Here is a 15,109-nt window from a genome sequence, read left to right as displayed (position 1 = left end):
AAATGGGGTGTACTCAATTATGCTGAGCACTGTACACTGTACTGTTCAAATAACACAACAAAAAAGGAAGAAATAAAATAAGTAAATGAACTAATAATAAATAAATATAAATAATAAATCGAAAAGTAATGACAAAATAGAAACAATAATACAGTAAAAAATAAAAATGCATGTTTGCAAACACAATCTACATAAAGTTATATATATATATATATATATATATATATATATATATATATATATATATATATATATATATATATATATGGATGGATGGATGGATGGATGGATAGATAGATAGATAGATAGATAGATAGATAGATAGATAGATAGATAGATAGATAGATAGATAGATAGATAGATAGATGATAGATAGATAGATAGATAGATAGATAGATAGATAGATAGATAGATAGATAGATAGATAGATAGATGATAGATAGATAGATAGATAGATAGATAGATAGATAGATAGATAGATAGATAGATAGATAGATAGATAGATAGATAGATAGATAGATCCCAAAGATAGTCAAAGTTCTGCTTGCCAATGATGATATATGTTAGTCTCTCCAGTTCAATACAGTTCAATATTTCTTTTTTCCACAATTCTATGGATGGAGCATCCATGTGCTTCCAGTATAATGGAATGTATTTTGTAAGATTAATCTTTTAAAATAACATTCATTATTTTATTTTTTTCACATAGCAATATTTAAAACCTAAATTTTGTTTTATTTGGAAGTAAAAATAAAAAGAACCAAAGTTCTGCAACTGCAAAGTAAAATTTATTTTCATGGCTGGAAAAGTAAAAAAAAAAAAAGAATGAATTGTAGTATGAATTGTCTAGCATCCTAGTGCCATTTTATTGCAATCTTTATAAATTTTTTATTTATTTATTTTTTAATCCACACCCATCTCAAATGACTGTGGAAAAAGTCAAAGCTCACTCATAAATGTGTGTGATGTAAATCATGATGTACTAAATAATCATAGCAATGATTGAATTATTTATTGATGTACTTAAAACTAATTTTTTCAGAGTTGGCAGCTGAATTCATTGCCAGACCCCAAAACCAAGAGACCGTTGAAGGTGAAAAGGCTGAGTTTGTTTGCTCGGTGTCAAAAGACAACTATGAAGTCAAATGGTTTAAAGGAGACAAAGAACTTACAACTGATGATAAGTATGAAATCGTCGTTGATGGCAAGAGGAGGGCCCTCATCATTAAAAACTGTGAGCTGAAAGATGAGGGTGCGTTCACTGCCAACATTGGCTCTGTAAAGGCTTCAGCAAACTTGTTGGTAATAGGTAAGTTTTTTTGTTTTGTTTTGTTTGTTTGCTGTCTTTCTTTCTGTTTTGTATTTTTCTATAATGTTTCTGTTGAAGCATTTGCCTAAAAATGTGTATCTTTACTTGTCTCTTTAGAAAAACTGAGGATTATCACTCCCCTCAAGGATACCCAAGTAAAGGAAGGACAAGAGATTGTTCTCAACTGCGAGGTGAACTCAGAGGGAGCTAAAGCCAAATGGCTGAAGAACAATGAGACAATGTTTGAGAGTAGCAAGTTTGTGATGGCTCAAAGAGACACTGTGTTCTCGCTGAGAATCAAAGCTGCAGAAAAATCAGATGAAGCCAGTTACACCATCACACTGACAAACCAACGCGGAGAGCAAGCCAAGTGTTCTGCTAACATCAGCGTACATGGTATGTCATTGTTATATGTCTACCTTTTTATACAATGTTTAATTCTACACATACTGCATACTTTTTTTTGCTTTCACAGAGGAAGCCCTCAAGATCATTGAGCCACTGGAGGACTGTGAAATAGAGGAAAAGAAAACCATTACTTTCACTTGCAAAGTGAACAGACCAAATGTGACAGTTCAGTGGATGAAGGCTGGTCAAGAGATCACTTTAAGCAAACGCATTCTGTATCGTGTGGACAAGGACAAGCACACTCTGACCATTAAGGACTGCAGTCTTGCAGATGAAGGTGAATACACTGTAGTTGCTGGTACTGACAAGGCCACAGCCGAACTGATCATCAGTGAAGCCCCCGCTGACTTCGCCGCTCAGCTCAGAGACCAAACCATCACTGAGTTTGAGGATGCTGAATTCACTTGTAAATTGTCTAAGGAAAAAGCTCACGTTAAATGGTACAGGAACGGACGTGAAATCAGAGAAGGACCAAGGTGAATTTGAACTTTTTATCAATTTTATTACTTTGTGATAATGTGAAAACATTTGCTAAAGTTTATACTCACTTTTTCCAGATATCATTTGGAAAGAGATGGAAAAGAATGCAAGCTCGTAGTCAAGGAGTGCAGACCAGACGATGAATGTGAATATGCCTGTGGAGTGGAAGACAAAAGGTCAAGGGCACGTCTCTTTGTTGAAGGTAATTTTTCTCACAACCTGTTACCTGTATCCACAATCAAATAGTATAGCCAAGTTATTTGATTTGCTTATGCTTACTCTTTCTTTTTTCTTCAACAGAGATTCCAGTTGAGATTGTCAGGCCACCTACAGATGTGTTTGAGCCCCCAGGATCAGATATTGTGTTTGAAGCTGAATTAAATAAGGACAGAGTTGAGGTCAAATGGATGAGGAACAACATGATCATTGTCCAGGGTGACAAATACCAGATGATCAGTGAGGGCAAAGTTCACAGGCTGCAGGTCTGTGAGATCAGACCTCGTGATCAGGGAGAATACAGAATAGTTGCTAAGGAGAAAGATGCCAGAGCCAAGCTTGAGCTTGCAGGTATCATAGAGTATGCACTAACGCTATTATGCTTTTCATAGAAAGTGAAATATCTATCCTAATGTTTTATACTTCTCATTACAGCTATTCCAAAGATCAAGACTACAGATCAAAATCTTGTAACAGATGCCGGGAAACCTTTTGTCATGGCTGTTCCCTATGATGCTTATCCTCGTGCTGAGGCTGAATGGTTTTTTGATGACATAAGCCTACCAGGGCAAAACATTGATACATCCAATGAACGGACAGAGTATAGGCTAAAGGAACCTAAGAAGTCAGACCAGGGTCGTTACAAGATAGTCATCAAGAACAAGCATGGAACTGGAGAGGCTTTTATTAATTTGGATGTGATTGGTGAGTAGAAAATCATACTTTCAGATTTATAGACAGTTTTAAGTCTTCTGCATATCTAATAAAAATGTGTTTTGTAGATGTTCCGGGACCTGTGAAGAACCTTCATGTTGTTGATACTGCGGATGGTGAGGTCAGCCTCGCTTGGGAAGAACCGGAAAGTGATGGTGGAAGTAAGATCTTGGCTTATGTAGTTGAAAGACGAGATGTCAAGCGCAAGACCTGGACAATGGCCACAGACCGTGCAGACATTCCAGAGTACTGTGTTGGTGGATTGCACAGGGACAACATGTATTTCTTCCGTGTCTGTGCTCGCAATAGAGTTGGAAATGGAGAGACCGTTACAACAGATGAGGCAGTTCAAGCCAAGAACAAATTTGGTGAGATAATCTTATCAAACTTATCAAATACTATATGATGCAGATCTAATTTTTGGGTCCAAATTCAAACAATGAACAATGTGCCAATCAGGGATTAAGTTAACTTGAGCTTAAATTATTAAATTAAAGTACATTTTATTACTCGAAATAAAATAAACACTTTGAATTAAAAAGCTCAATGCTTTTATATTGATATGATAAAACCCAAAGCTAAAATAACTACAAATAAAATAGAAATTAGCAACTACATTATTAAAACGCTAAAAAGAAAAGTAAAATGAAAACAGAAAAGAAAAACTACAAAAAAATATTATAACCTTTATCTCTGAACCCAAAACTCAGATGGCCAGACAGCAGTTTTTTGTTTTTTTTATTTCTGTGTGTGTCTGTGTTGGTGTCTGGAACATTGCACATTCAAAAAGTTTAGCTTGAGTGTGTTCCAAAAATACATGATTTATATAAATTGTTATAATTGAGTCAGTTTCCATATATTACATACTTCCGATCACATTGTCATAAATGTTTTGTAAATTTTTCTGCTTCAAACAGATGTGCCAGATGCACCTCAGAAGTTTATGGTTGGAGTTGTCAATAGGTTTGGTGCCACAGTGTCTTGGGAACCACCACTTTTTGATGGAGGATCTGAGGTCACATCTTACATAATTGAGCTCAGAGACAGAACCTCTGTGAAATGGGAGCCTGCAATGGTTGTTAAAGCTGAGGATCTCACAGCTACACTCAGTGATGTTGTTGAAAACAAGGAGTACATCTTCAGGGTTAGAGCTGAGAACAAAGCTGGAATTGGCCAGCCAAGTGCTGCCACAGATCCAGTCAAGATTATGGATCCAATTGGTTAGTAGAGTTTATGTTTTTTTAATGTTAGTGTTTTTTTAGTGTTGTGTATGTATTTTATGTCCTGGGCAAAAAAGCAGCAAATTTTAAACTCTTATTTTCAATTACAGAGAGACCAAGTCCACCTCTGAACTTCAATTACACAAATCAAACCAGAGACTCAGTTCAGCTGTCATGGGAAACTCCCATCAGCAATGGGGGCAGTATGATTACAGGTTACATCATTGAGAAATGTGAAGATGGCACTGACAAGTGGCTAAGATGTAATGCTAGACTTTGCCCTGACCTGTATTATAGGGTAAGTCCTTTTGTTAAATTTTGTGTTAAATTTGTAATTGTATTAGTTTGTGAATAGACTGTTTTCTAATGGGTTGTTTGTTTACCTGTGTTAAGGTTTCTGGACTGAAGTTTGGTCAGAAGTATCACTACAGAGTATGTGCAGAAAATGCTGCTGGTGTGTCTGAACCAGCTGATGCAATTGGGCCACTTCTGGCTGATGATCCTCATGGTAAGCTAATTTAAAATGACTCAAAGTTTGAAAATAACATGTGTACGCATTAATGTGTTGTGTATTTTCTATTCCATCCTTAGTTGGTCCAACCATTGATCTCAGTGGATTCAAAAATGGTTTGGAAGTCATTGTGCCCAATGCCCTTATCATCAAAGTTCCTATTACGGGATATCCCGTACCCAAACCCAAGTGGACATTTGGTGACAAAGAGCTCACTGCTGGTGATCGTGTTTCCATGGTCACAAAGCCTACATACACTGAACTGGTTGTTGCTCCGAGTGTTCGTCCAGACAAAGGAACATACACCCTACAATTGGAAAACGATGTGACATCTGTATCTGGAGAGATTGAAGTCAATGTTATTGGTATGCAATACCAACTATCTTTACTATTTCATTATTGTCTTTGCACAATAATTAATGTACAATCCCATTTTTGCAACTTTCAGCATGCCCAAGTGCACCCAAAGACTTCAAAGTCGCAGAGGTGACAAGACATCATGTGCATCTAATGTGGGAAGCACCAGAACATGATGGAGGCAGCCCTGTAAGTGGGTACAATGTTGAGAAAAGAGAGGTCTCCCGCAAGACATGGGTCAAGGTAAGCTGTTCTTTAGAACCTTTTTTCTCAGTATTTGTATACTTATTAAAACATCTAGGCTCTAACAACATCTGTTCTTTAGGTGATATCTGGTGTACAGGACCTTGAGTACACTGTCACAGATGTCATTGAGGGCAAGGAATACCTGTTCAGTGTTATTGCTTGCAATAAATGTGGACCAGGAGAGCCAGCATACATTGATGAACCTGTGAATGTGTCCTCCCCTGCAAGTAAGATTTCAAAATTTTTACTCACAATATATATATATATATATACATATATACACTGTTTGTTTAATGTAAATTCCACAAGTGCAAAACCCTGGTAGACAAAACGCCTATCAGAACCCAGTAGAGTAACAGGGTACGTCCTGCTAATTAGAATGTACTTTAAGTCACATCCAGACATGATGAGCAGCAGTGTCATCAGGAGATCACCAGCCAAAACACAGACTGATATATTGCACATAGGATCATTAGTATGCACACCAACAAACACATATAGACTGCTGAGTATTGTGTTTAATGCACGTGTCTTGTCACTCAGGTCTTACTGTCATTTTTCAGAAGGGAAAGAAGGCAATACATTTAATTAAAAATTATTTGTTTATGTAGAGGTTGATATTTATTTTTGGCTGTGTTTACATTTACATTATAGCTTCTAAATACAACATAATACATCTCTCCCTGTCTCTTTGGTTGAGTTTAATTATAATTTAGCCGATATTTCATTTTAGGTTATTCTGTCTGGGGGTTTAAATTAGATGCCTCACTCCATGCTAAAATACACCTCTCCACCACCTAAATTAAAAAAAAAAAATTAACAGGGCATCTACTCAATTTTTTGAAAATGTTTTTGGACAAATGAAGAATGATATTATTTTGCCCATGAATATTTCAGACAATATCTCATGCTGTGTGAGAGAGAGCGAGCAAGCACTGAGAACAGTATCAGAGCTGAGCTCATTAATATTTATGACTGATCCAAATACGGTCAATAAAGACCTTCTGATTTTAGGGGCATTTTTTGAAGCGAGAAAAGAGCATATAATTCATTTCTGGAGAAATTTTAAACTTACCTAAGCCACATACCTTCTATGCATACATCAGAGAACAATTTAACTTATTGAATCAGTGCAGTATATGTCACTTTTAATAATTCTTACTTGACGGTGTCATTCCATTAGTATGATGGTTTTTAAATACATTTTTTGAAATACAGCTGTGCCTGACCCTCCTGAGCTCCTAAAATGGAGGGACAAATCAGCAAAGAGCATCTTCCTGCTCTGGGAACCTCCCAGATATGATGGTGGTGCAGCTGTAAAGGGTTACATTGTTGATAAATGCCAGCGTGGAACTGACAAATGGGAGGCCTGTGGAGATCCCATACCTGAGCTTAAGTGAGTGTGGATTCTGCATGTGCATTTTTATAGTGGAACACACGATAACTAAACCTGCAATTGTATTTATTAATTATAATCTGAAACACATGTATCTCAGGTTCCAGGTGACTGGTCTTATTGAAGGTCAGTGGTATGCCTACCGTGTGAGAGCAGTAAATAGACTGGGAGCCAGCCGACCATGCAAGGCTACAGATGAGATCCTTGCAGTAGATCCTAAAGGTTGGTGACCCATCAATACATTAGTCAATAACAGTATACTGTACATTCACACTATCTGATGTATTTATTTTTTTTGTTATATTACAGAGCCACCAGAGATCCAGTTAGATGCAAAACTTCTGGCTGGTTTAACTGCCAGGGCTGGCACTAAGATTGACCTACCTGCTGATGTGCTTGGCAAACCAGAGCCAAGAGTGAAATGGACAAAAGCAGACCTTGTTTTGAAACCAGAAGAAAGAATTACTATTGACACAAAACCTGGTCATTCCACACTTTCCATTGCAAATACAACCAGATCTGACACAGCCACCTACATTATTGAGGCAGTCAACACTAGTGGCCGTGCTACTGCAACTGTTGACGTCAACATTCTTGGTATGGCGTTGCCTAACATTACCTGTCATTTCAACATAATCTAACAAATCCTCTACAGTTAGTTTAATTCATATCTTATCTTACAGACAAACCTGGTCCTCCAGCTGCTTTTGATATTTCTGAAATTACCAACGAATCCTGCTGTCTGGCCTGGAATGCCCCCAGAGATGATGGTGGCTCCCCAGTTGCTAATTACATTGTAGAAATGAGGCCCACAGATAAGGAGGAATGGCAGAAACTGTCTGCTACTATCAAACAAACTGCTTTTAAAGCAACCAAACTGGTGCCTTTGAAAGAATATGTCTTCAGAGTTTCAGCTGAAAACCAGTATGGCATTGGTACTCCAGCGGAGCATGTGCCTATTGTTGCAAAGTATTCATTTGGTAAGAGTACACTTCAGTAAATTATTATTAATCAATTTATATACCTTTAGGAACAAAACTAATAACTAATCTTTTTTCTTGGCTTAGATACTCCTGGGGCACCAACCAGGGTTCAGCCTTCTGATATCACAAGAGATGCTGTAACTTTGACTTGGTATGAGCCCGATGAAGATGGTGGAAGCCCCATCACTGGTTACTGGGTTGAGAGGTTTGATCCTGAAACTGACAAGTGGATCAAGAGTAATAAACTGCCAATTAAGGACACAACATTCAGGTAAAGTAATTGTATTAAATTGTATATGCAATTAAATGATGAAGGAATATTAAAAAGAGTAGAAAGTCTTAAAATAATGTTTCCTTTTCAGGGTGAAAGGTTTGCCTACAAAGAAGAAGTACAAGTTCCGTGTTTTAGCTGAGAATCTTGCAGGACAAGGAAAGCCCAGTGTTGAGACTGATCCAGTTTTGATCAAGGATCCAATTGGTATGTTATGGCTTTATTATTTATTGTTATTGTTTTATAATTACATTTCATTATCTCAATGAATCTGAAATGTTGTTTAGATCCACCCTGGGCCCCTGGAAAACCATTTGTCAAGGACATTGCGAAGACTTCAGCAGACCTGCAGTGGACTAGGCCTGAGCACGATGGTGGCGCCAAGATCGAGTCCTACATAATTGAGCTTCAAAAGACTGGAACTGAGGAATGGGTCCGTGTAGCTGAGGATGTGCCAACAACAGAGCATTCATTGAAGGGTCTGATGGAGAAACAGGAGTATTCTTTTAGAGTGAAGGCCATCAATGTTGCTGGAGAGAGTGAACCTAGTGACCCAAGTGACCCGGTTGTCTGCAAAGAGAGACTTTGTGAGTGTTGAAAGAACATTTTAAAAAGTGATGTCCAAATTGAATTGTCATAGTTAACTAATTATATGTAAAGATAATTTAATTAAGAGCACATCTAGACATTTTTATCTAGGTGCATATTTATCTTATTCAGACTACATTTAATTTATTGTTCAAATAAATTAAAATACATCTGCTTATAAAAAAATTATGTGCATCATATATTTTAAAGCATATATATGTTTTTTCTTTGTTCTAAATTGACCAGAATAGTAGTTAGACAGTATACTCAGTGCCTGTGGTCAAAGTACATACTTAGATTTATATAGTGTAATTACATTCGATCTTAATTTAAATTTTTGATACAACTTACAACTCTTTTTTTATATATTTAAACTGCACACAATTCTATTATTTTTGCTATTTTCATTCCAATAGATGTTCCAAATCCTCCACGCTGGCTTGAGGTGGTTAACATAACTAAAATCAACTGTGACCTCAAGTGGACTGAACCAGATAGTGATGGTGGCTCTCCAATCACCAACTATGTTGTTGAGAAAAGAGACGTTAGACGCAGAACCTGGCAGGCTGTGGACACCACTGTGAAAGATACCAAGTATACTGTCACTCCACTAAGTGAAGGCTCTCTTTACGTGTTCCGTGTTGCTGCTGAGAATGCAGTTGGTATAAGTGAGTTCTGTGAATTAGAGGACAGTGTTTTGGCCAAGGATACTTTCAGTAAGTTAAACTACATGCTTCTTAATGTGTATATATAATATGTTTTATTACAATCATTCATTATTATCTTTTTCTCTAGCAACCCCTGGACCACCATATGCTTTGACTGTTGTTGAAGTGTCCAAGAGACATGTTGATCTGAAATGGGAGCCACCCAACAGTGATGGTGGAAGACCCATCACAAAGTAAGGATATATTTAAAGTAGTAGAGAAATAGTTTTATTAAATGCAAATAAAAGGAAGAGTTTGTGGTGTTTAATGTTAAACAAAAAAACTCATGAATTGTTCTTTTCATAGGTATGTTATTGAGAAGAAGGAGAAGGTAGGCACACGTTGGGTAAAGTCTGGAAAGACATCCGGCCCTGAATCCAAGTACAGGGTGACTGATGTTGATGAAGGCACTGAGGTGCAGTTCCAGGTCCGTGCTGAGAATGAAGCTGGAGTCGGCCACCCAAGTGAACCAACTGTTATTATGACCATTGAGGATGCCATAAGTATGTTGATTGTTAATCACACGACATGCAACAAATAATAATATTGCTCAAGTTGTGATACATTTGTATATGCACCACAAAATTTGGATTAATTAATATGGCTTTTGTTTAGGTCCACCTTCTCCTCCACTTGAAGTCAAGATTGTTGATGCCAGCAGAGAGCATATCAACATTACATGGAAAGCTCCAGAAAAGAATGGAGGAAGTCCAATCACAGGCTACCATGTTGAGCTGTCTGAAGCTGAAACTGAGAAGTGGATGAGGATTAATCCTCGCCCTGTTAAAGAGCTCAGGTTTAAGGCTGAGGAAGGCATAATTCCTGAGAAAAAATATGTTCTGAGAGTTCGTGCTATCAATGCTATTGGAGTCAGTGATCCCTCTGAAATTTCAGATGGTGTCTTTGCCAAAGACCCAGATAGTAAGGACAATACAATTAATATATGTACATACATGTTTTGTCTCTGATCTGGTACTGGTATTTATTCATTATTATTTTTAAAAATATTTTAAAGGTGCACCAACCATTGATGTTGCGACCCAGGACATTGTAGTTGTTGAGGGTGAGAAGATGGATATTAAAATCCCATACAGAGCAATACCAAAACCATCAATGGTCTGGAAAAAGGGTGATACTGAATTAAAGACTGAAGACAGGCTGACATTAACATGTGAACTTAATCGTGTTCACCTTGAGCTTCTCAAGTGCAAACATGAAGATGCTGGAGTGTACACGGTTACACTTGAGAATAGTCTGGGTTCAGTAACTGGTACTGTCAGTGTAACAGTGATTGGTAAGAGACCTTGTAACTATATGAGCTGAAGTCACACTTATCATTTGAACAGTTCAAAATTGAGCTCTGCGCCTCATTATTTTTTCCATTAACAGGCCTGCCTGGACAATGTAAAGACATCTCTCCCAGTGAGCTCACCAAGAACTCTTGCAAGATCTCCTGGGAGCCTCCAGAGAATGATGGTGGTAGCCCAATCTTGCACTATGTTCTGGAGCGTAGAGAAGCTCAGAAGAAGACATTTTTGCCTGTGATGTCTGGAGAAAATGTTTTAAGCTTTGTGGTCAAAGATCTTATGCTTAATAGTGAATATCACTTCAGAGTGAAGGCTGTTAATAAAATTGGCAGTGGTGAATTTCTAGAACTTCGCAATCCTGTCATAATAGAAGAACAAAAACGTGAGTATTATTTTTTAATTATTATTAATAAATTATGTGCAGTTGTATTTTGTACATTCTCTATGATTACATTGTCTTACTATTTCTTTTATATTTTGAATAAGCTATATTTTATTATTATTATTGTAATACAGAACATCCAGACCCACCAATTGAGGTTGCAGGACTCAATCCGACCTCAAATTCGATCACAGTTACTTGGATGGCACCACCATATGATGGTGGATGCCCAATCACAGGGTACATTATTGAGAAGATTGAAAAAGATGGTGACCGATTTGAGAGGTGTGTTCCAAATCTGGTACCAGGGTTCTCCTATACCGTCACTGGCTTGACAGAAGGAAAAGAATACCAGTTCCGTGTCCGTGCAGAAAACATTGCTGGCGCAAGTGACCCATCTCGCAGTACACCACTGATTATGGCTGCTGATCCTGTTGGTACGTCACAAAATTAGAGTTCCATTTTGAGTGTGCAGATGTTTTGTTTTGCTTATGTCAAGTAAAACATTATATATTTTGTTTCGTGTCTCTGCTTTAGATCCACCACAAGTAACACTCTTTGCACGCATTGCATCTGGCCTTAGTATCAAAAAGGGAGAAGAGATTAGATTGGATGCTTACATATCTGGATCTCCCTACCCAACTGTGACATGGCTCAGAAATGATGAGAATGTCAGGCAGCCACCAGCTAAAAAGAAACCAGAAATTGTGAAGAAGAAAAAGAAGACTGTTCAACCTGAACCTGAAGAAGAATTCCATCCACCACTTGTAGATCGCTTGTCATATGAACAAACCAAAAAGGGTGAGACTGCACTGATGGTGCGTGATGCCATCAGAACTGACCATGGAAATTTCACTATTAGAGTTGAGAATGCCCATGGTTTTGCAACAGCATCTTGTGATGTCAATGTTCTTGGTAAGTGACTTGTGAAACAACTATGAATTTCCCCTGAACCATGTATTCAACCAATATATTTATATTTATATATCAATATTTGTTAAAACTTACAGATAAGCCCGGCCCCCCTGTCAACTTTGGATTTGATGAGATCAGGAACACCTCAGTTGTTTGCACTTGGGATGCACCTCTTGATGATGGAGGTAGTGAGATCATCAACTACATACTGGAAAAGAAAGACAACACTAGTGATGATATTGGATGGGTAACTGTGACCTCGACCCACAAGGGATACAATTATCCTGTAACCAAGCTTATTGAAGGAAAAGAGTACATCTTCAGAGTCACCGCAGAAAATAAATTCGGCTGTGGACATCCATGCTACTCTGAACCACTTGTTGCGAAGAATCAATTTGGTAAAACTGTATTTTAGCTCTCTATTCGTAACAGTAGCTGGCCTATGTTGCAGTTTATTGATGTTTTTATGTTGTTGTTTTTTAGAACCACCTGATGCTCCCAACGTGCCAAGAATTGGAGAGGTCACATCTAGCACAGTTGCTCTTAGCTGGCATGAGCCAAAGGACAATGGCAGCCCTATCTTGGGCTATTGGGTTGAGAGACGTGAAGTCAACAGCAAATACTGGATCAGAGTGAACAGCAATCTTCTGAGTGCATTGAATGTTAAGGTTGAGGGTCTTATGGAAGGCCTTGTCTATGTCTTCAGGGTCTGTGCTGAAAACTTAGCTGGCCCAGGAGAATTCAGCGTACCAACTGACCCTCAAGCAGCAATGGATCCAATATGTAAGCATGATTTTTTTTCATTGTCAAAATTGATGTAAATGTTTATTTGTGATTTTATCATTTTTGTATTATCAAAACATTAGCATAGCATATGCATAGCATATTCTGGGTTTATAGAAGTCTAATTAAAACTCGTGAATCAAATTAATTATATCGGAATTATATTCATAAATGTACCTTTTTTGCAGTGCCCCCTGGCCCACCTGTACCAAAAATTGTTGATGTCACAAATACAACTATTGATATCAGTTGGCAACCTCCATTGTACAATGGTGGTGGAGAAATCCTTGGATATCATGTCGAGCGCTGTCTGGTTGGAGAGAAGGACTGGGTTCGCTGCACTGAGTTTAGATGCAAAGACCGCAAGTATACTGTAACTGGACTAACTGAGGGAGCTGATTATAACCTTCGTGTATATGCTGTAAATGAAGGTGGACATGGAGCCCCAGGCATGACTGAACCTGTTCAGGCTAAAGAACCTGAAGGTTTGTTGAAAAAAAGCATCTAAATATAACGTCTAATAGAGGAACTGACTATAGTTATTAAATGTTATTCTTTTTCAATATTTTTTATGTTACTTGAGATAATGTTATACCTGTTGTAAAGGAAGTTCACAAAAATTGTATATCTGAATTAATTTAACAGAGGCTCCAGGAGTTGAGTTTGATATCTCTGTAAGGAATGGAGTCATCATTAGAGCTGGAGAAACATTGCGTCTCCCTGCTGTTGTTACTGGACGACCTGTACCAGAGGTTAAGTGGACAAAGGATGGTGCAGAGCCAGACAAGGAACATGTAGTTATTGAGGCAGAAATTAAAAGCAGCACATTAAGCATCAAAAAAGCTTTAAGAACTGACCATGGCATATACCAGATCACTGGTACAAACCCTAGCGGAACCAAGTCTGTCTCTGTTAAGGTGGATGTGATGGGTAAGTTTTTTTTTATTTCTCCTGTTATTCCTGCTTTATTCCTGTTTAAGTCAAATTATTTACTTTTTATTCCTCAAATGTAATCGTTGGGGTGTTTTCTTATTATTTTTGTACTAAAGATGTTCCTGGACCAGTGGTTGATCTTAAAACAGTTAATGTGAGCAAGAAGATGATTTCACTGACCTGGTCAGATCCTTTGGATAATGGTGGAAGTGACATCATGGGTTATGTTGTTGAGAGAAAGGATGCCAAAATGCACATATACAGACAACCCCTGGAAGTGGCTGCTTGCAAATGTGACATTGTTGGCCTTCTTGATGGAGAAGAATACATGTTCCGTGTGGTTGCAAGGAACAAGTTTGGCCTTGGTGCTCCTGTTGAACTTGGCCCTGTTTTAGCAGTGGACCCCAAAGGTATATACAACAAAGTGTTTATAGAATTCATATCTTGCACCGAAATATTTTCAAATTATTTATTTTATTACATTTTAGGAGTTCCATCTGCCCCTGAGAAATTGCGCTACACTGAAAGGACCAAGAATACTATTACTCTGACATGGGAAGCTCCACGTAGCGATGGTGGTTCTCCAATCATAGGCTACTATATTGAAAAGATGAGACAAGACAGCAATGAATACGATGTTGCTAACCGCAATCTTTGCAAAGACCTCACGATAACATTGGAAAATCTGACTGAGAACATGATGTTTGACTTCAGAGTGAAAGCTGTCAATGAGGTTGGTAATGGAGAACCATCCAAAGCAATCAGTGTCAATATTCAGGAAGATGAAAGTACGTATCACTCCATATAATACAAATCATTTATAACTTTTAAACGTATGTATATACAATTAGTTTTTATAATGTCTTTTATTTTAGATTCACCAACTGTTAAGTGGATGAAATTCTTCAAGAGTGATGCAATTATTGTCAGGAAAGGAGCAGCTATTGAAATTCCTGCTGAAATTGTTGGCCTACCTTTGCCTACTTTTGAATGGACAAAGAATGGAGTAGTTATTGACCAACCCACTGAGGCAATGACCTTGGAATCAGAGGAGATTAACAGGCAAACTATTACTACTAAAATTGGCATTCCTGAATCTGTAAGACAAGATACAGGCATGTACAAGCTAACTGCTACAAATACCCGTGGAGTTGGGCAACGCACAATGCGAGTGGATATCTTGGGTAAGGCTTTTCACTCAGTATCCGTATTTACTTAAGCTTGCTAATTTTCTATGATAGGGGAAGTATTAGATGTTTCATTGTACTGTACTTGTATCATACTTCTTGTAATTACGTTGCTGAGGGAACAAATCTACCTAAAGTGATTGTATTAGATTATCGTTATGATCCATTGATGGGATGTCTTAAATATAGTATTGCT

At 37.7% G+C, this 15,109-nt stretch overlaps 1 protein-coding gene across 50 annotated transcripts in view; it reads left to right on the top strand.

Annotated features, from left to right (window-relative positions):
* ttn.1 (titin, tandem duplicate 1) overlaps positions 1-15,109 on the top strand; it is a 140,941-nt gene that overhangs the window by 60,049 nt on the left and 65,783 nt on the right. For all 50 annotated transcript variants that reach the window (XM_073913141.1, XM_073913139.1, XM_073913125.1 and 47 more), the window contains 35 exons: positions 1,043-1,309; positions 1,427-1,705; positions 1,785-2,193; positions 2,275-2,399; positions 2,498-2,764; positions 2,849-3,118; positions 3,196-3,495; positions 4,045-4,347; positions 4,458-4,645; positions 4,741-4,855; positions 4,939-5,223; positions 5,307-5,458; positions 5,541-5,688; positions 6,680-6,857; positions 6,958-7,079; positions 7,167-7,454; positions 7,541-7,837; positions 7,925-8,111; positions 8,203-8,318; positions 8,399-8,698; positions 9,116-9,415; positions 9,495-9,600; positions 9,713-9,909; positions 10,022-10,327; positions 10,422-10,700; positions 10,796-11,095; positions 11,230-11,532; positions 11,633-12,010; positions 12,106-12,408; positions 12,494-12,793; positions 12,982-13,278; positions 13,439-13,723; positions 13,843-14,136; positions 14,215-14,514; positions 14,602-14,910. In XM_073913141.1, the coding sequence (XP_073769242.1) occupies positions 1,043-1,309; positions 1,427-1,705; positions 1,785-2,193; positions 2,275-2,399; positions 2,498-2,764; positions 2,849-3,118; positions 3,196-3,495; positions 4,045-4,347; positions 4,458-4,645; positions 4,741-4,855; positions 4,939-5,223; positions 5,307-5,458; positions 5,541-5,688; positions 6,680-6,857; positions 6,958-7,079; positions 7,167-7,454; positions 7,541-7,837; positions 7,925-8,111; positions 8,203-8,318; positions 8,399-8,698; positions 9,116-9,415; positions 9,495-9,600; positions 9,713-9,909; positions 10,022-10,327; positions 10,422-10,700; positions 10,796-11,095; positions 11,230-11,532; positions 11,633-12,010; positions 12,106-12,408; positions 12,494-12,793; positions 12,982-13,278; positions 13,439-13,723; positions 13,843-14,136; positions 14,215-14,514; positions 14,602-14,910 (8,853 nt within the window). The remainder of the gene's footprint in view (positions 1-1,042; positions 1,310-1,426; positions 1,706-1,784; positions 2,194-2,274; positions 2,400-2,497; positions 2,765-2,848; positions 3,119-3,195; positions 3,496-4,044; positions 4,348-4,457; positions 4,646-4,740; positions 4,856-4,938; positions 5,224-5,306; positions 5,459-5,540; positions 5,689-6,679; positions 6,858-6,957; positions 7,080-7,166; positions 7,455-7,540; positions 7,838-7,924; positions 8,112-8,202; positions 8,319-8,398; positions 8,699-9,115; positions 9,416-9,494; positions 9,601-9,712; positions 9,910-10,021; positions 10,328-10,421; positions 10,701-10,795; positions 11,096-11,229; positions 11,533-11,632; positions 12,011-12,105; positions 12,409-12,493; positions 12,794-12,981; positions 13,279-13,438; positions 13,724-13,842; positions 14,137-14,214; positions 14,515-14,601; positions 14,911-15,109) is intronic.

Source organism: Danio rerio, chromosome 9 (genome assembly GCF_049306965.1).
Source record: "Danio rerio strain Tuebingen ecotype United States chromosome 9, GRCz12tu, whole genome shotgun sequence".
Taxonomy (NCBI): Eukaryota; Metazoa; Chordata; class Actinopteri; order Cypriniformes; family Danionidae; genus Danio; species Danio rerio.
Note: the sequence above shows the minus strand (reverse complement) of the source record. Positions and strands in the feature narration are given on the sequence as shown.